General features: G+C 37.8%; 1 protein-coding gene across 2 annotated transcripts in view; it reads left to right on the forward strand.

Moving 5' to 3' along the window:
* The window catches only part of fkbp16 (FKBP prolyl isomerase 16), a 156,111-nt gene extending 135,048 nt beyond the window's left edge, over positions 1 to 21,063 (forward strand). Inside the window, exons 5-8 of one of the 2 annotated variants that reach the window (XM_061894804.1) lie at positions 7,154 to 7,329; positions 7,545 to 7,622; positions 20,511 to 20,648; positions 20,715 to 21,063. In XM_061894804.1, coding sequence (XP_061750788.1) covers positions 7,154 to 7,329; positions 7,545 to 7,622; positions 20,511 to 20,648; positions 20,715 to 20,801 — 479 coding nt within the window. In that variant the 3' untranslated portion in view covers positions 20,802 to 21,063. Of the gene's footprint in view, positions 1 to 7,153; positions 7,330 to 7,544; positions 7,623 to 20,510 lie in introns of both variants that reach the window. The other variant, XM_061894803.1, reaches the window with a different exon arrangement.
* Positions 21,064 to 21,283: the final 220 nt, after the last annotated feature.

Here is a 21,283-nt window from a genome sequence, read left to right on the forward strand (position 1 = left end):
CATATACGTGTTTCTTTTTTATGCATTCTAGCTAGTAAATAAACACTAGTAACTATGGAAGTAATGGGAGTCCCCATAGTCAGCCGATAAAACGCTCGAAAAAACATCCAAAAACCTTCATCATAACTTTATATACATGCTGTAAGTATGTGACAGGCCCATTCATAGTAACATGTCATATTTACGTAATTTGCTCATTATAAGCGTATGGCGCCGCATTCATTTCACAGGCGCATCCCAACGTTCCCGTTTACCTTCAACAACCCTACTAAACATGGAAGACTTCATGAGAGGCATGATAAAACAATCACTTACTGTACAATGTCTGCTCTCATTGCGTTGCTAATTGATGGGTTTTATATATAGCTTCCTGTTTAAAGAATTATTCGTAATCTTCGCAAAGTGTTTTTAAAAAATAAATAAAAAATAGATAAACGTATTTTGTGTCTTTCTCGCCATCTCCGGGTCTAAGTTAGATGTCAAAGTTTACTAATTTACGGTTTATGGCCACAACCTTCTACTAGAGGCATGATTTATAAACTACAATGAACTTCTACCAATTTAGAGGTGATTCAGATGGCGGCGCCCGGACGGGCTGCGCACTCGAGGAGCTCCTGCTAAAGATGGAACATTTGGCAGAAATACCGGACAATTCCACAAACTTAATGGCTGGCTCACACCGCCAGACACTTCTGGATGTGGACACATCGGGCCGTTTTGGACCGATAGACACTTGCGTGCTAGACTTGCTAACTAGCACGGGAATACATCGGCGGCTACATCCAGCGGCCTGTGAAGCAGGGGAGTCTAGTAGCAGCGGGGGCCGTCTACGGAGCAGACGCCAGCGGTTTGATCGGAAACGCGGATGCCGAGCGGGGCTAAAAACAAAGCAGAAGGCTAATCCCCACAGAACACCACTTTCCTCCATCCCGAAGACGGATTTAGATGGAAAATGCGAGACTACTGGTCTGGGTAAGGAGTCTGTTAAATTAGAACAAGTTTTTTCTGCTTTGAGTGTTTCAGAGTTGGACATGTGTTTTACTGAGGTGGCTAACTATGATGCGTGCAGTTTATCAAAGCAACAAACAAACAATCGGAAAATCCCCGTTACTGAGGTGGCTAACCATGATGTGTGCAGTTTATCAAAGCAACAAACAAACAATCGGAAAATCCCCGTTACTGAGGTGGCTAACCATGATGCGTGCAGTTTATCAAAGCAACAATCAAACAATCGGAAAATTCCTGTCGTATCAATTCCTAGATATGGTCGTAACTATACTAAATGCACTGGGCATAATAAACACAACATTATTAATATTGCTACTACGGATAATTTGATCAAAAACTCCCTAAAACAGCCCACTACCTATAATATAGGTTTTTTAAACATAAGATCATTGTCTCCTAAAACGTTGTTAGTTAATGATATTATCAGAGACAACAATCTTAACGTCATCGGTCTCAGCGAAACCTGGCTTAAACCAAACGACTTTTTTGCGCTAAATGAGGCATGTCCTCCTAACTTTACACATGCGCATATTGCCCGTCCGCTCAAAAGGGGTGGGGGGGTTGCACTAATATACAACGAAAACTTTAACCTTAGTCCTAACATAAATAATAAATATAAATCGTTTGAGGTGCTTACTATGAGGTCTGTCACACCGCTGCCTCTACACCTGGCTGTTATCTACCGCCCCCCAGGGCCCTATTCGGACTTTATTAATGAATTCTCAGAGTTCGTTGCTGATCTAGTGACACACGCCGATAATATAATCATAATGGGGGACTTTAATATCCATATGAAAACCCCATCGGACCCACCGTGCGTAGCGCTCCAGACTGTAATTGATAGCTGTGGTCTCACACAAATAATAAATGAACCCACGCATCGCAACGGTAATACGATAGACCTAGTGCTTATCAGGGGCATCAACGTTTCCAAAGTTACGATACTCCCGTATACTAAAGTATTGTCTGATCATTACCTTATAAAATTCGAGGTTCAGACGCATGTTCGTCAAACTAATAATAATAATAACTGCTATAGCAGCCGCAACATTAATACAGCTACAACGACAACTCTTGCTGACCTACTGCCCTCGGTAATGGCACCATTCCCAAAGTATGTGGGCTCTATTGATAACCTCACTAACAACTTTAACGACGCCCTGCGCGAAACCATTGATAACATAGCACCGCTAAAGTTAAAAAAGGCTCCAAAAAAGCGCACCCCGTGGTTTACAGAAGACACTAGAGCTCAGAAATTATTATGTAGAAAGCTGGAACGCAAATGGCGCACGACTAAACTTGAGGTGCACCATCAAGCATGGAGTGATGGTTTAATAACTTATAAACGCATGCTTACCTTAGCTAAAGCCAAATATTACTCAAATCTCATCCACCGTAATAAAAACGATCCTAAATTTTTGTTTAGTACGGTAGCATTGCTAACCCAACAAGGGACTCCTTCCAGTAGCTCAACCCACTCAGCTGATGACTTTATGCAATTCTTTAGTAAGAAAATTGAAGTCATTAGAAAGGAGATTAAAGACAATGCGTCCCAGCTACAACGGGGTTCTATTAACACTGACACGATTGTATATACGGCGGATACTGCCCTCCAAAATACTTTCTCTCGTTTTGAGGAAATAACATTAGAGGAATTGTTACAACGTGTAAATGGAATAAAACAGACAACATGCTTACTTGACCCTCTTCCTGGGAAACTGATCAAGGAGCTCTTTGTATTATTAGGTCCATCAGTGCTAAATATTATAAACTTATCACTCTCCTCGGGCACTGTTCCCCTAGCATTCAAAAAAGCGGTTATTCATCCTCTTCTTAAAAGACCTAACCTCGATCCTGACCTCATGGTAAACTACCGACCGGTGTCTCACCTTCCCTTTATTTCAAAAATCCTTGAAAAAATTGTTGCGGAGCAGTTAAATGAACACTTAGCGTCTAACAATCTATGTGAAACCTTTCAATCCGGTTTCAGGGCAAATCACTCCACGGAGACAGCCCTCGCAAAAATGACTAATGATCTATTGCTAACGATGGATTCTGATGCGTCATCTATGTTGCTGCTCCTCGATCTTAGCGCTGCTTTCGATACCGTCGATCATAATATTTTATTAGAACGTATCAAAACACGAATTGGTATGTCAGACTTAGCCCTGTCTTGGTTTAACTCTTATCTTACTGATAGGATGCAGTGTGTCTCCCATAACAATGTGACCTCGGACTACGTTAAGGTAACGTGTGGAGTTCCCCAGGGTTCGGTCCTTGGCCCTGCACTCTTCAGCATCTACATGCTGCCGCTAGGTGACATCATACGCAAATACGGTATTAGCTTTCACTGTTATGCTGATGACACCCAACTCTACATGCCCCTAAAGCTGACCAACACGCCGGATTGTAGTCAGCTGGAGGCGTGTCTTAATGAAATTAAACAATGGATGTCCGCTAACTTTTTGCAACTCAACGCCAAAAAAACGGAAATGCTGATTATCGGTCCTACTAGACACCGAACTCTATTTAATAATACAACTCTAACATTTGACAACCAAACAATTAAACAAGGCGACACGGTAAAGAATCTGGGTGTTATCTTCGACCCAACTCTCTCCTTTGAGGCACACATTAAAAGCGTTACTAAAACGGCCTTCTTTCATCTCCGTAATATCGCTAAAATTCGCTCCATTCTGTCCACTAAAGACGCTGAGATCATTATCCATGCGTTTGTTACGTCTCGCCTCGACTACTGTAACGTATTATTTTCGGGTCTCCCCATGTCTAGCATTAAAAGATTACAGTTGGTACAAAATGCGGCTGCTAGACTTTTGACAAGAACAAGAAAGTTTGATCACATTACGCCTGTACTGGCTCACCTGCACTGGCTTCCTGTGCACTTAAGATGTGACTTTAAGGTTTTACTACTTACGTATAAAATACTACACGGTCTAGCTCCATCTTATCTTGCCGATTGTATTGTACCATATGTCCCGGCAAGAAATCTGCGTTCAAAGGACTCCGGCTTATTAGTGATTCCCAAAGCCCAAAAAAAGTCTGCGGGCTATAGAGCATTTTCCGTTCGGGCTCCAGTACTCTGGAATGCCCTCCCGGTAACAGTTCGCGATGCCACCTCAGTAGAAGCATTTAAGTCTCACCTTAAAACTCATTTGTATACTCTAGCCTTTAAATAGACTCCCTTTTTAGACCAGTTGATCTGCCGTTTCTTTTCTTTTTCTTCTATGTCCCACTCTCCCGTGTGGAGGGGGTCCGGTCCGATCCGGTGGCCATGTACTGCTCGCCTGTGTATCGGCTGGGGACATCTCTGCGCTGCTGGTCCGCCTACGCTTGGGATGGTTTCCTGCTGGCTCCGCTGTGAACGGGACTCTCGCTGCTGTGTCTTGGATCCTCTTTGGACTGGACTCTCGCGACTGTGTTGTATCCATTGTGGATTGAACTTTCACAGTATCATGTTAGATCCGCTCGACATCCATTGCTTTCCTCCTCTCTAAGGTTCTCATAGTCATCATTGTCACCGACGTCCTACTGGGTCATTATTGTCACCAATGTCCCACTGGGTGTGAGTTTTCCTACCGAGGATGTCGTGGTGGTTTGTGCAGCCCTTTGAGACACTAGTGATTTAGGGCTATATAAGTAAACATTGATTGATTGATTGATTGATGTATCAGCTCAATATGTCAACATAGCAGCATAAGCTAGTTACCTTTCTTTGATAAATGTGCCGCTAAAGTAGTTCCTTAACCTTAGTGCTAATAATAACATTGCTAATACTTGGTTAATACTCAGGTCACACGATGTAAATGGAGTATTGTTGCCACTTTTTGGATATTTTTAGTCGGTTATTGACACCAGATATTTTTGTTGTCATAGATTGTTTAAAAAATATAAATATTGATACTTTTGATACTTTGGTATCATTAACTAGAACAGTGCAAAACAGGAAGTCAACTTGTGAATGTGACAATGTTGGATGCTTTTGTTGAGTGTTATTTACACGTTAACATGTTTTGGGTGTCACAATAGATGATAAAAAGGATTGGAAATCTCATGTAAAAAATATACAACAAACATTAAGTAGCAAGAAACACATCAATGAACAAAGCAAAACATGTTCTAGACCAAAAATCACGTCATATTCTCTACTGCTCGCTAGTGTTACCATATCTGAGTTATTGTGTAGACATATGTGGAAACAACTACAAAAATGTGCTTCATTCACTAACGGTGTTACAAAAAAGATCAATTAGAATAATACATAATGTTGGTCAACAATTTGGTGCATTTGCAAACAGCTAAAATGATGTACAAATCAAACTTTAACCTGCTACCCAAGAATGTACAACAATTCTTAACAAAAGAGAAATATAACTTTCGGGGAAAATGTAATTTAAAACATTTGTATGCACGTACAACAATTAAAACCTTTAGCATACCAGTATGTGGAATTAAATCATGGAATGGATTAAGCAAATACATCCAATTAAGTGCCATTATGATTCAGTTTAAAACACTGTTCAAACTACAAGTGTTCATAAAGTACACGGAACAATAATTATGATGAACATCTTAAACCCTTTTTTTAAATTTGTACTTATTTTATTGAGACACAGATTATTTATGTATTTAATATTTGGTAAATTATTGGTTTAGAATTTATTTGTTCAGTGTTATGTTACAGAAAACAAGAACATAAGATAACATTGCTGTGGTATGAAAAGAGGTAGGATTAAATAAGATCTGCTTCTTCCTCCTCCTTTTCGGATGTGCTGTAATGAAACAACTGGAAATATGTGATGCATTACACTGTATTGTATGCATCTTCCAAATAAACTGAAACTGAACATGTTCATGTAATCATATAGTGAAGTACGTTTTATTGTAATATTAGTTTTTGTTCATTATTTGAATGTTTTTATTATTTTACTCATTTCCTTTTTATGCTTTGCAAAGTACAACATTTGTGTGTACTATTTACAGTTTTGTTCTGTTTTTTTTCAGTCGTTTTAGTTCGGCTATATTATGACTCACATAGCTACCTCAATATACTTCAAAGTTTGAAATAAATCGCTATGTTGCATTATTTATGCCATGAGACATGCTATTAGAAATCTTTGAATTTTAGCAGACAGAATAGGTATATGTGCACAAAGTATTGGTATCAGATCGATATTGGTGATACCAGACTGGATTTTACTGACTCGCATTAGCTCCATTGTTAGCGGACTTTTATGCACGTTTGTTTACGAGTTAGAATGCATACAAAAAGAACAATTTTTCTTTTCTCACATAGGAATTGTGAATGATGGGCAAAAAATGTTTTTAAAGAGTCCAGTTCCACTTTAGTTAAGATGTGCGATACACCGTGACGATTACAACGCACAAGTGGCGAGTCACAGTGTTTATGTACACAGTGGAGGCGTGGTCAAACGCAGCTCATTAGCATTAAAGCGACACACACACCTTTACGCTCATTTCCGTCTGTGTTGTGCCAGTCAGCCAAAATAAATGCATTTGCACTTAATTTATGAATCATTTTGTGAGTTAATGTGCTGGATAGTCAAGTTTCAAGCTTATGAATATTCAATGAGCGCATGAACTGCAACCACAGCAAGTAAACACATTAGTTAATGAAATAATCCTTCTTATCCAAATTGAATGAAAGCGGATCGTGTGAAGATTTATGACAATACGGGTGAGACAGTCGTATTACCCATCATGCTTAGGGCCACCAAGAAAAGCTCAGTGATGAAACCGCACAGCTGAAGTAAAGTAAAGTACCAATGATTGTCACAGCTAGGCTAGATGTGGCAAAATTATTCTCTGCATTTGACCCATCACTCTTGATCACCCCCTGGAAGGTGAGGGGAGCAGTGAGCGGCAGTGGTGGACGCGCCAGGGAATCATTTTTGGTGATTTAACCCCCAATTCCAACCCTTGATGCTGAGTGCCAAGCAGGGAGGTAATGGGTCCATTTTTATAGTGTTTGGTATGACTCGGCCGGGGATTGAACTCACAACCTACCGATCTCAGGGCGGACACTCTAACCAGGACTGAAAATGAAGCGTCTCCATTTTAGTACCACTGAACAAAAAGGCCAACTTCCTGGCATCTTCCTCCCCAGGTGGCGGTGTGAAGCAGGAGGAGGACCAGGAGGTGCACGACTACAGAGTCAAGTGTTTGAACAACTTGGCCACGGCTCAGCTCAGACTGGAGCAGAACACCAAGGCGCTTAGCACCAGCAGAGAAGTTCTGGCCCTTGACTCCAACAACGTCAAGGCCCTCTTCAGGGCGGGAAAGGTCATGTTTGTTTTTTCCACCAGTTTTTACAGTCTCTGTAAATCCAACTGAAACTAATTTAAAGCAGGAAAAAAATGCTATTAAACATACGATTCGAAGCTTTGGTCTTTAGTTAGCAACTGTCCTCCCTTTGTGCATACGTCAAGTCCTTTTCTTTGCAAGGTGGCACCTATTATGAATAACTTGCGCTGATTGTTCGACACGTTTCTGTGCAGATTCTATCTGACATGAGAAAATACACAGAGGCCATGGAGCTGCTCAAGAAGGCCTTGAAACTGGAGCCCACCACCAAGGTGAGACCACAATGACCGGAAAACATCACAAGTTCAAGTCACACAATAAGATTATGGTTAGCATGTAGCCAAGTTTGTGGGTAGAAAACTTAAAGTCATGTATATTGTTAGTTCTATTTTACTAGTATGCCAACTGTCAGCATTTTAGATAATTTAGCAGCTATAAAACTGAAAGTCCTGCATACTGTTGCTTGGTGTTATCTTTTTTTAGCATGCTGTTAACATTTAGCCAATTTTGTAGGGATAAAATTACATTTTATTTAATAATAATAATAATATGAATTACATTTGTAATACACCTTACATTTGCTAAAATCTCAAAGTGCTACAAAGTATATAAATTATTAAAATATATATATATATATAGAAAGTGAGAATATATAATAAAAAATTAAAATAGAAATGAAATCATGAAAAACCCTAGATCAGGGGTCACCAGGTCGCCCGTAAGGACCAGATGAGTCGCCCGCTGGCCTGTTCTAAAAATAGCTCAAATAGCAGCACTTACCAGTGAGCTGCCTCTATTTTTAAAATTGTATTTATTTACGAGCAAGCTGGTCTTGCTTTGTTCGGCATTTTTAATTCTAAGAGAGACAAAACTCAAATAGAATGTGAAAATCCAAGAAAATATTTTAAACACTTTAAATAAACTCATTTATTTTTTTACTTTGCTTCTTATAACTTTCAGAAAGACGATTTTAGAGAAAAAATACAACCTTAAAAAGGATTTTAGGATTTTTAAACACATATACCTTTTTACCTTTTAAATTCCTTCCTCTTCTTTCCTGACAATTTAAATCAATGTTCAAGTAATTTTTTTTTTTTTACTGTAAAGAATAATAAATACATTTTAATTTAATTCTTCATTTTAGCTTCTGTTTTTTTCGACGAAGAATATTTGTGAAAAATTTCTTCAAACTTATATGATTAAAATTCTAAATAAATATTTGTCTTTGTTAGAAATATAGCTTTGTCAAATTTGTTATATATTCTAACAAAGTGCAGATTGGATTTTAACCTGTTTAAAACACATCATCAAAATTCCAAAATTAATCTTAATCAGGAAAAATTACTAATGATGTTCCATAAATTCTTTATTTATTTTTTTAAAGATTCAAATTAGCTAGTTTTTCAGATTTTTTTTTTTTCGGTTGAATTTTGAATTTTAAAGAAATATATTTTTAAAATTATTTATCTGTTTTTATATACATTTGTGAGAAATCATTAAGGTGATTAGTGTTTCCACAAAGATACATATCATTAAATATAAAAAAAAAATAGAGTTAAAGGTAAATTAACCATCCGGCTATTTCTGGCAATTTACTTAAGTGTAAATCAAACTGGTAGCCCTTCGCATTAATCAGTACCCAAGAAGTAGCTCTTGGTTTCAAAAAGGTTGGTGACCCCTGCACTAGATGAATACCAGATAAAACAGAAACATAGATTAACATAGAAATAAAAGCATGAAAGCACTGGATAAAACAAATAAGCAAGCAGTGTATTTCAAAACAAGAAGGCAGAGAAATTAGATAAAAACTGTGCTAAAAAGGTGGGTTTTTAGCCCCTTCTTATTCGGCTCTATCTTGCTAGCATGCTCACTGTTAATATTTTAACCAATTTGGTAGGTACAACACTAAAAGTCTGGGGATAGGTTGATTGGCAACACTAAATTGGCCCTAGTGTGTGAATGTGAGTGTGAATGTTGTCTGTCTATCTGTGTTGGCCCTGCGATGAGGTGGCGACTTGTCCAGGGTGTACCCTGCCTTCCGCCCGATTGTAGCTGAGATAGGCACCAGCGCCCCCCGTGACCCCGAAATGGAATAAGCGGTAGAAAATGGATGGATGGAACACTAAAAGTCATGACTATTTTTAATTGGCGCTATCTTACGAGGATGCTAACTGTCAGCATTTTAGCTCATATTGTAGGTACAAAACATTAAAGTACTGGATGCTGTCTTTCTAGCATGCTGTTAACATTAAGCAAATTTCTTAGGTATAAAACTAAAAGCCATGTATAAACCCCGTTTCTATATGAGTTGGGAAATTGTCTTTGTAGTGCATTCAAATGAATATGGGTTGAAAATGATTTGCAAATCATTGTATTCCGTTTACAATTTACATCTAACACAATTTCACAACTCATATGGAAACGGGGTTTGTATATTGTAACTTGGCGCGCTCTTGCTAGCATGCTAACTGTTAGCATTTAGTCCATTTTAAAAAAGGTATAAAACTAAAAGTCATGGCTAGTAATACTTGGATTTATCTTGCTAGCATGTTAACTGATAGCATTTAGTCAATTTTAAAAAAGGTATAAAACTAAAAATCATGGCTAGTAATACTTGGCTTTATCTTGCTAGCATGTTAACTGATAGCTTGTAGCCGATTGTAAAAGGTATATAATGAAAATTCATTCGGGTGGTGGACTGGTTAGTGCTCGTGCTTCCGAACACCCAGGTCCTGGGTTAGAGTACGGAGCTTCTGTGTGGAGTTTGCATGTTCTCCCCGTGACTGCGTGGGTTCCCTCTGGGTAATCCGGCTTCCTCCCACCTCCAAAGACATGCACCTGGGGATAGGTTGATTGGCAACACTAAATTGGCCCTAGTGTGTGAATGTGAGTGTGAATGCTGTCTGTCTGTGTTGGCCCTGCGATGAGATGGCGACTTGTCCAGCGTGTACCGCGTCTTCCGCCCGAATGCAGCTGAGAGAGGCTCCGGCACCCCCGCTACCCCGAACGGGACAAGCGGTAGAAAATGGATGGATGATGATAATGCCGCATTCCATTTAGCTCGGAAGTTGTGGATGACGTCACAGTGGAGTTATAAACGTTCCAGTTCCGAGGTAGGGAATTTAAATGGCCACATTTGGGAAAACTATTTTTGCACTCACCTTGTATGAATATTAACCACTTAGGAGAAAATATACATTCTGTCTACATCTTTCAAACACGGTGGAGGAAGAGGAAAAAGAAGCGATAGCTATCAACGTACAGCGTATGTACCACATGAAATAAATGTAGTTTACACTACAGTGACGCTACTTTATACAAACGTACAACAATCCATTGTATATGGCTGATTTACTGCACAAAAACTAAACACAAGGGCTAGTAACAGATATAAAAAGGTGGACATCATTGTTTACATCCAAAGAAGCCATCTTTGAAACAAACTCGGAAGTGGTGAGAATGCTCCCATTTTCCGAGACAGAAATCCGTCCCCAAGGGGCGTTCCAGTTGAAATTTCAACTATGAACTCGGAAAAGTCACGTATATTGTTACGTGGCCTAATCTTGCTAACATGCTGACTGGTTTTTTTTTCAACCAATGTTTTAGGTACAAAACTAAACATCATGGATCTTGTTACTTGGCGCTGTGTTGCTATGTTAACTGTTAACATTAAGCTAATGTTGTTGTGATAAAACTAAAAGTCTTGATATCGTTACCTGGTGCTATCTTGCTAACATGCTAACTGTCAGCATTTCAGACAAGTTTGTAGATACATAACTTAAAGTCCTGGATAATGTTACTTAGTGTGATCTTTCTACCATGCTGTTAACATTTAGCCAATTTCGTAGATTTAAAACTACACTTAGAAAAAAAAGCTGGATATTGTTACTTGGTTCTATCTTGCTAGCATGCAAACTGTTAACATGCTGACATTTTGACAAATTTGGTAGGTACAAAACTAAAAGTCATGGATATTTCTACTTAGCTCTGTCTTACTAGCATGATAACTGTCAGCTTTTTAGCTAATTTTGTAGATATAAAGCCGAAAGTCCTGAATACCGTTAATTAGTGTTATCTTTCTAGCATGCTCTCAACATTTAGCCAATTTCGTAGGAATAAAACTAAAATTCCTGGGTGTTGTTACTTGGCCCTATCTTCCTAGCATGCTCACTGTTAACATGTTAACATTCTAACCAATTTGGTAGGTACATCACTAAAAGTCATGGCTATTTTTAATTGGCGCTATCTTACTTGGATGCTAACTGTCAGCATTTTAGCAAATTTTGTAGGTATACAACTTAAAGTACTGGATGCTGTCTTTCTAGCACGCAGTTAACATCTAGCCCGTTTCATAGGTAAAAAACTAAAAAGTCCTTGATATTGCTACATGGCGCCATCTTGCTAGCATGCTAACCTAACATTTTAACCAAATTGGTTGGTACCAAAACAAAGATTCATGGATATTTTTACTTGGCACTATCTTGCTAGGGTGCCAACTGTTTCCATGGTAACTGTTAACATTTAGCCTATTTTATAGGTGTAAAACGAAAAGTTGTGAATAAGTTACGTGCACTATCTTGCTAACATGCAAACTGTCAAAATGTTGGCTACATTTCTGGGTATTAAACTAAAAGTCATGGATATTGGTACTTGGCAATATCTTTTTAACCAACGTTGTGGGTATAAAAGTTTGCGTTCATAGCGATGTCCCTTTTTGATCCTTCGATTTCGGCTCTTCCTATCATTGTAAAGCAGGATTCAATAAGCGTTGGCTTGTTCACACACTAATAGGGAACATGAGCTGAGTTTAGACCCTTGTGAGACAGGTTAGTTTTACCCTACTGATGATGTGTTGTAGCAATAGTAATTAGTTAGCGCTGTATTGCTAACATGCTAACTGTCAGTGTTTTAACCAATTTTGTTGCTATACAACCAAAATTTGTGGATACTGTATTTTTGCTTGGTGTTATCTTGCTAGCATGATACCTGTTAACATTTTAGTTCCTTTTGTGGGTGTAGAATTAAAGGTCACGGATGTTATTTAGCGCTATCCTGCTAGCATGCTAATGGTCAGCATTTTGAGAAAGTGTGTATAGAACTAAAAGTTATGAATGTCATACAGAAAATGGTGGAACACTACTTTAAGTCCAGAATGTTTTACTCAAAATACTCAAAATAGAGGGCGTGTTTGTTTGAAATATTTTTGTTTGTAAAGTAATTTTAGTACTTTATATCTCTAATGTTTCTCATTGTCCCATTGGGTTGAGTTTTTCCTTGCCCTGGTGTGGGATCTGAGCCGAGAATGTCGTTGTGGCTTGTGCAGCCCTTTGAGACACTCATGATTTAGGGCTATATAAATAAATATTGATTGATTAATTGATAGTATATGGGCCAAAACCTTTGATAAACGGGACACGTTCTTCCCATTTCTTGGCAATAATTAATTTCTATAAATTTAATTGTAATTCAAATTTAATATCTTGGAGGGGTGGAGCCAATTCACGTACAATTTAAATCCTTCAAATGCATTAAATTTAAATTCCAAATTCTGTGCACACAGGAACGCTCTGTGTTTTTGCGCGAGTTGGGGAAAAAAAATAGCGTCCACCACACAGGTGTCACCTCAATAAATAATCGCATCAGTGTGTAATAGATGTGTCTCGCCTAAGCACACACAGAGCCACCTGACACAATAAAACTACAGAAGAACAAAGTGTGTTTTTAAAAACAGAGGGAGAGGATTTAGTTTTTATGTTCGATACTCATAAAAAAGCTTTTTTTTTTTCTAGGACATTGTTCCAAAGTCCCTTTTTGAATAACTGGGGATCTTTAAGAATCCATCCATCCATCCGTTTTCTACCTCTTATTCCCTATTGGGGTAGCGAGGTGCCTATCTCGGGTGGAAGGCGATGTACACCCTGGACAAGTAGCCACCTCATCGCAGGGCCAACACAGACAGACAACATTCACACTCACATTCACACACTAGGGCCAATTTAGTGTTGCCAATCAACCTATCCCCAGGTGCATGTCTTTGGAAGTGGGAGGAAGCCGGAGTACCCGGAGGGAACCCACGCATTCACGGGGAGAACATGCAAACTCCACACTGAAAGATCCCAAGCCCGGGATTGAACCCGGACAACTCAGGACCTTCGTATCGTGAGGCAGATGCACTAACCCCATTCTCACCGTGCTGCCCTCTTTAAGAATAAAAAAAGAAATCCCTAATTTAATATATTTAAAAATAAAACATATGTTCCTTTGTGTCCATCTTTGATGTAGTGTGTAATTCACTTTGGCTCCAGTGTGCATCCACACAATGTAGCCTTGTGTAGTGACACACAATGTAACACTGTCTAATGTGTTTGATGCACTTGTGTGACTTCTAACCCTGTTGATCATATGCACTTTATGGGTTGGATTAAGAACAAAGCAAATGTTTATGATACATTCAGTGTTTTTGGGCCTGGACTACGGTTTAGAACAGAACCTTGGGCCATGCTCACGAGTGTCCATATGTCCACACTATGATATCGTGACCGGACACAGCGGGCCATCGACACAAACTGTCTAGACTAAACCAAAATATATGCTGCTCTGGTAATTACAGCCTGGGTGAAATTCTTTGAACTTGATTTAGCAGCACTGTGAGAAAGAACTGCAGTGTGACGGTGATGGCAGGAGACAAAAACGCAAACAGAGGACTGTCAACTTGAGCTATTTGCACTTAAACGCTCAAAAGGCTCCACTTTTCAAAATGCGCTAGCTCGATGCTAAAGTACATTGGACATGCTACTGATTAGCATCAGCGATTTTACATGGTAGGTCAACGCCACCAAATTTGGAAACAAAAAGTACAACCGAGACGCACGTTACAATCAAACATCTAGTGTGTAATAAGTACAATACTTACAGTACAAACACTTAATGGAGCGCAACAAAAGACAAGTGTAGACTACTTCCTAACAATGGCAACACATTAAGGACAAATGAGATTCAGAAGTGTAAAAAACAAGATGTATCAACTTGACATCACAGCTCACTGGTAAATGTTGGATACAAATTATTGAATCACCACAAAAACACACAAAAGTACTGAAAATTGGTACTGATTGTAATTCCCAGGTACTGTAAATTGGTGTTGTAGCAGTTAATAGGTGAAAGGGTACCAGTGACGGCTTCACGGTGGCAGAGGGGTTAGTGCGTCTGCCTCACAATACGAAGGTCCTGCAGTCCTGGGTTCACTCCCAGGCTCGGGATCTTTCTGTGTGGAGTTTGCATGTTCTCCCCGTGAATGCGTGGGTTCCCTCCGGGTACTCCGGCTTCCTCCCACTTCCAAAGACATGCACCTGGGGATAGGTTGATTGGCAACACTAAATTGGCCCTAGTGTGTGAATGTGAGTGTGAATGTCGTCTATCTGTGTTGGCCCTGCGATGAGGTGATGACTTGTCAAGGGTGTACACCGCCTTCCGCCCGATTGTAGCTGAGATAGGCGCCAGCGACCCCAAAAGGGAATAAGCGGTAGAAAATGGATGGATGGGTACCAGTGACGTGCGGTCAGGGGAGGCAGGGTGAGGCAGTGCCTCACCTGTGATCATGCAAAGAAATAAAATATATAATGATAAAATAATTGTAATTGTTAGTTTTTAATTTTCATTTAGCTTCACCAATTTGAATAGTTTTTTCTTTAAAATCGCTGAATTTTCGCAATCCCTCGTAAAGTTCTCTGTCTGCCGTGTGGCCAGACCGCGTTCTTGTCTGGTGTGTTGCTGAACGTTCAAAACGGCAGAGAAAAAAGTCTGAGGTGAGGCAAACAGTTCTCGTGTCTCACGATAGGGGCGCTCATGATCAGAGACGTACAGTGGCGTAAGCAAGTCAAGTGCCACAGCGAGTAACATGTTTTGTGTGTTGGTTGAGCCATCAAAACGGCAAAAAAAAAAAGTCTGAAGTGAGGCAAACAGTTCTCGTGCCTCACGATAGGGGCGGACGCTCATGATCCCAGACATACGGTGACCTCAGAGGGTAAGTGCCGCGGCAACTTATTTTTTCCGTCTTTCAACATGGATGACTACATTTCTGCACTGAAACAGTTTTCTAAAGTGGACTTTCAAGCGAAGCAGGAGATAATTACTAAAGGAAGACCAACGCCGGAGCTGAAGGGTTTGTTTCAATCAGCAGGACGTAAAGATATTCGCTCTTTCCAGACGTAGTGGTATACGTGAAAAGAAAGGCTTTGTGGATGTCCTACAAGAAACCGCCTTTTCTGCTTTCCTTGCCTTCTTTTTTCAACCTTTGGAACTGTGTGGACTCAAATGGGATTTTGTGACATAAAGAATTTGCAAAGAAGCCTCACCAAACATGAGCGGTCCGCCGCTCATATTCAAAACTAGATTACGCTAAAAACGTTTGGGATGACGAGAATGGATTTGGCTTTGGATGAACAGCGGCGACTCCACAATGTGAAGGTAAAAGAGAACCGAGAGATTTTAAAAGATGACATCCATGCGACCTGCTTCCTTGCTAAACAGCAGCTAGCATTTCGTGGAAATGATGAGAGTAGGAGCTCTACTAATCGCGCCAACTATGTTGAACTCTTATAAGACTTTTAAAACTGAAGGAAGTGAAGGAGGACTTTTACAAGAAAGTGACGGCTATTTTTATCCAGAAGGACCGGCGCATGGACTTTATTCATAAGTAAAAGTAAGGCGGCGATAACATTATTTTTGTTTCGTTTTTAATGAAATGCACATTTTGCGGGCGACAGTTTGTATGTGTAAAGAATGCAGAAATGAAACATAACCCGTAAATTGCTGCCAATCAAATGACAAATAATCTGCGCAGAGCGCATACTGTATATTTGTAAATCTGATTCTGATTACGTCAGTGCCTCGCCAACTATAAACCTCACCGCACGTCACTGAAGGGTATTATTCCATACATAAGTCCAATAGATGTTTTGGCAATGGAACGTTAACATGTTTTGTCTCCTGCTGGACATTAGGACAATGACATCTGTGGAGCCCATCCATCCATAGGCTCCAGCAGCCCCCGCGACCCCGTAAGGCAGTGGTTCTCAACCTTTTTTTAGTGATGTACCCCCTGTGAACATTTTTTTAATTCAAGTACCCCCTAATCAGAGCAAAGCATTTTTGGTTGAAAAAAAGAGATGAAGTAAAATACAGCACTATGTAATCAGTTTCTGATTTATTAAATTGTATAACAGTGCAAAATATTGTTCATTTATAGTGGTCTTTCTTGAAATATTTGGAAAAAAAAGATATAAAAAATAACAAAAAACTTGTTGAAAAATAAACAAGTGATTCAATTATAAATAAAGATTTCTACACATAGAAGTCATCATCAACTTAAAGTGCCCTCTTTGGGGATTGTAATAGAGATCCATATGGATTCACCAACTTAATTCTAAACATTTCTTCACAAAAAAAGAAATCTTTAACATCAATATTTATGGAACATGTCCACAAAAAATCTAGCTGTCAACACTGAATATTGCATTGTTGCATTTTTTTCACAGTTTATGAACTTACATTCATATTTTGTTGAAGTATTATTCGATAAATATATTTATAAAGGATTTTTGAATTGTTGCTATTTTTAGAATATTTAAAAAAATCTCACGTACCCCTTGGCATACCTTCAAGTACCCCCAGGGGTACAGGTACCCCCATTTGAGAACCACTGCCATAAGGGATCTGTGGAGCAAAGTTATTTATATTCATTAATAGATTGATTGGTAACACTAAATTGGCCCTAGTGTGCGAATGTCGTCCGTGTTGGTCCAGGGTGTACTCCGCCTTTCGCCCACATGCACCTGAGATAGGCTCCAGCACCCCCCACGACCCCCAAAGGGACAAGCGGTAGGAAATGGATGGATGGGATGGAACTTTCATAAAATTTTTCGGTAAAAATATTTCAAACTAAAATTCTTCCCAATTATTTTATTACATTTTAAACTTCAATTTCTATTTTCACTTCGCTAATTCGAGGTGCAACGTTTTGCTGTCCTCTATTGGACATCACGGTGGAAAGCTAAAAAAAAGTTACGTATCAACTTTAATTCACTATTTTTTATAAAATGTATCAATAGCACTTTAACTTTTTTGTTTTACTGCCCCTTAAAAACATTCATATTGATACTATAAGTTTATACAATTATATTCGCTTTTTTTTTTTTTTTTTTTTCAATCATAACGTTTTGCTGCCTCCTGATAGACATAGAAACCACAAACACTTGTGGATTTTAGTTCTACTTTTTTCATTACTATAATCAGTAGTAGTATTTTTCATAATAGCAATATAGCAGTCGTAACATTCATCTGCATTTGCTTTCTTTTGTATCTAGAAACAAGTCATATGACAAGAATGAATTTATGCAGCAATTCCCTTTAAACAGTTTTGATACATGTTCCTGTGGGCCTTGGCCGAATTAGAGGTAACGTTTTACTGACATCTGCTGGACATTATAGAAACTGCACAATATATTTATCATTTGTGTTATTAATGTATTAATAATAATAATGATAATAATAATAATTTGATTAATATTATTATTATCATTATTATTGTTATTGTTGCAGCTTATACATTTAAAATGCCATCCAAAACGCCGCAACAGGCTAAAACTTGACGTCATTGACGTTGATGGCGCAGACTGAACAAATAATGTATTTAGTTTGGCGTCTCACAATTACAATATTAAAAAAATAAAAAATAAATTAAAAAAACTTTTAATAACTTACAGAAGATCCAAACGAGAAGAAGGGTATTGATGATAATATCGAAGATGGCGAACAACACATCATTATCCAGGTCACAGATGCCTGGTGAATGCACTTGGTGTAATTAAAAGACCACGCCCACAATGCAATTCAATCAGTGCCTTTTTCAGGGAATAAAACACAACACAAGTGCAGCTCTTACGATTATTATCATTATTTTTATTAATATCATTATTATTGTATGAATTTTGATTATTTGAAAAAATATATTTTCGCGTATTTTAACAGTTTAAAACCGTTAACCTCAGCCAACTGAGCGACTCTTTGCTGCTATCTGGTGGACATAATACAAACTACACAAGCGTTAAACACCCATAGAGCCATACATAGGATAGACTTTTATTTAGATTCAATTATGTGGTTGCATTGCATATTTCTTTACATACAGCAATACAATTACAACGTAACAAAAAAGTAAAAATGAGTAATACGTTATAAATATTGCACACTAACGATTGCGCTATATATAGATAAATAAAACTAAAACAAGCTTTTTTTCTAAAAATCCATCCATCCACTTATTCCCTTTGGGGTCGCTGGTGCCTATTTCAGCTACAATCGGGCAGAAGGCGGTGTACACCCTGGACAAGTCGCCACCTCATCGCAGGGCCAACACAGATAGACAATACTCATGACCATCAATACTGTTTTGACTTAATTTAACATTTTTTTTATATCAATCAATCCAACAAAATATTACATAATAATCCCATAATAATAGAATTCCAATTCCCAGCAACATTCAGAATAGCATGATTGCAATCAACAGAGTAATTGAGAGGATACACAAACATGACACAAAACAATCCAAAAGTAGTCAAACAAAATTAATAACTGTTTTAATAATAGGAATTCCAACATAGCAGTGATCAGATATCCCTCTTTTACATTGTAATCACAGCATTTATGAAAAATAAAAACATTTTAAAAATGAACAATAGTGTCACATACGCTTCACATCACATTGTGTCCAATATTTTCCACGAAGAGAAATTAAGTCATTTACATTTTTTATGATATTTAATTTAAATATTTATTTAACTTTTTCTCGAGTACGTAGTGTAGGGGTCACCAACCTTTTTGAAAGCAAGAGCTACATCTTGGGTACTGATTAATGCGAAGGGCTACCAGTTTGATACACACTTAAATAAATTGCCAGAAATAGTCAATTTGCTCAATTTACCTTGAATAGATAAATCTATATATATATATATATTTTAAAAAAATGGGTAATTCTGTCTGTCATTTCGTCGTACATTTTTTTTTCCTGTTACGGAAGGTTTTTTGTAGAGAATAAATGATGAAAAAAACATTTAATTGAACGGTTTAAAAAAGTAAAAAACAGGAAAAAAATGAAATTGAATTTTGAAACATAGTTTATCTTCAATTTTGACTCTTAAAAATTCAAAATTCAACCGAGAAAAATTAAGAGAAAAAACTAACTAATTCGAATCTTTTTGAAAAAATTTAAAAAATAATTTATGGAACATCATTAGTAATTTTTCCTAATTAAGATTCATTTTAAAATTTTGATGACATGTTTTGAATAGGTCAAAATCTTATTTCTTCTAGATTTTCCAGAACAAAAATTGTAAAAGAAATTCAAAAGACTTTGAAATGAGATTCAAATTTGATTCTACAGATTTTTCTAGATTTGCCAGAATATTTTTTTTATTTTATTTTAATCATAAATTTGAAGAAATATTTCACAAATATTTTTCTTTGAAAAAACAGAAGCTAAATTGAAGAATTAAATTAAAATGTATTTATTATTTGCAATAAAAAATAAACATTTACTTGAACATTGATTTAAATTGTCAGGAAAGAAGAGGAAGGAATTTAAAAGGTAAAAAGGTATGTGTTTAAAAATCCTAAAATCATTTTTAAGGTTGTATTTTTTTCTCTAAAATTGTCTTTCTGAAAGTTATAAGAAGCAAAGTAAAACAAATAAATAGTTTTTTTAAACAATTGGAGACCAAGTCTTTAAAATCTTTTCTTGGATTTTCAAATTCTATTTGAATTTTGTCTCTCTTAGAATTAAAAATGTCGAGCAAAGCGAGACCAGCTTGCTAGAAAATAAATACAATTAAAAAATAGAGGCAGCTCACTGGTAAGTGCTGCTATTTAAGCTATTTTTAGAACAGGCCGGCGGGCTACTCATCTGGTACGGGCTACCTGGTGCCCGCGGGCACCGCGTTGGTGACCCCTGTTGTATGTATTTTCAACAGTTTATACATTCTTTTTCTGCTGCCATCTGCTGGACATTTTGAGAATGTTTCTATACTTGTGAAGGTTCCAATGAAACGTCCTCATTCCACGAGATGGAATAATATCTGCTGCTTGTTGTTTCCACGGGGCAGGCCATCCACGCAGAGTTGTCCAAACTGGTGCAGAGGCAGTCAGGAGGCAAAGCCACGCGGGACTGGAAAGTGAAACCCGCAGAGGTTCTGGGAGACAACATTGCACCTTTTGTGCTTCCCTCCAAGAAGCAAACATCAGTGAGGAGAAAAGTGGAACTTCAAAGTTCTTCTTCCTCACTTCAAATAACTTGTCCTGTCTTTCAGGGGATCTCCTGGAAGTTGATTCTTGGAGCTCTGGTGGTGGCTTTGGGCAGCTTAGTGACGTCACTTGTCCTCACTGCAAGCAACTGATCATCATCTTCTTTCCTCTGTATTATATACAAACAATTACCAGCCACAACATTAGGTACACCTGCACTTGATGTATCATGTTTTAGCTGGTGGAATAAATGTATAAGTGATATGAAAACCAATGTCAAATAATTACCATTCTAGAACCTTCTCAGTGGATTTGTTAGAATAATGTAAAGTTTTGGGGTTTTTTTGCTAAAATTGAAAATGGAAAAAAAAATGATTGAAAAAAAATACTCAATAAAAGTTCTCGACAAGTGAACGTGTTCAGACTGATTTGATATTTGACTTAGCGAATGACTTTTTTAATGAAATAAATACTATTTTCTCCAATATTTAAGAGCTATCGACTTTGCTTGCTCGGCTTTTATGGACTTATTCCATCATTAAATCCCCAAAAAATAAAAAATTGTAAATTAATTTAATCTAGAAATCCCAACATTAAAACTTTGCTATGAGAAAAATACGAATTAATTCTTATA

Source organism: Nerophis ophidion, linkage group LG03, assembly GCF_033978795.1.
Source record: "Nerophis ophidion isolate RoL-2023_Sa linkage group LG03, RoL_Noph_v1.0, whole genome shotgun sequence".
Taxonomy (NCBI): Eukaryota; Metazoa; Chordata; class Actinopteri; order Syngnathiformes; family Syngnathidae; genus Nerophis; species Nerophis ophidion.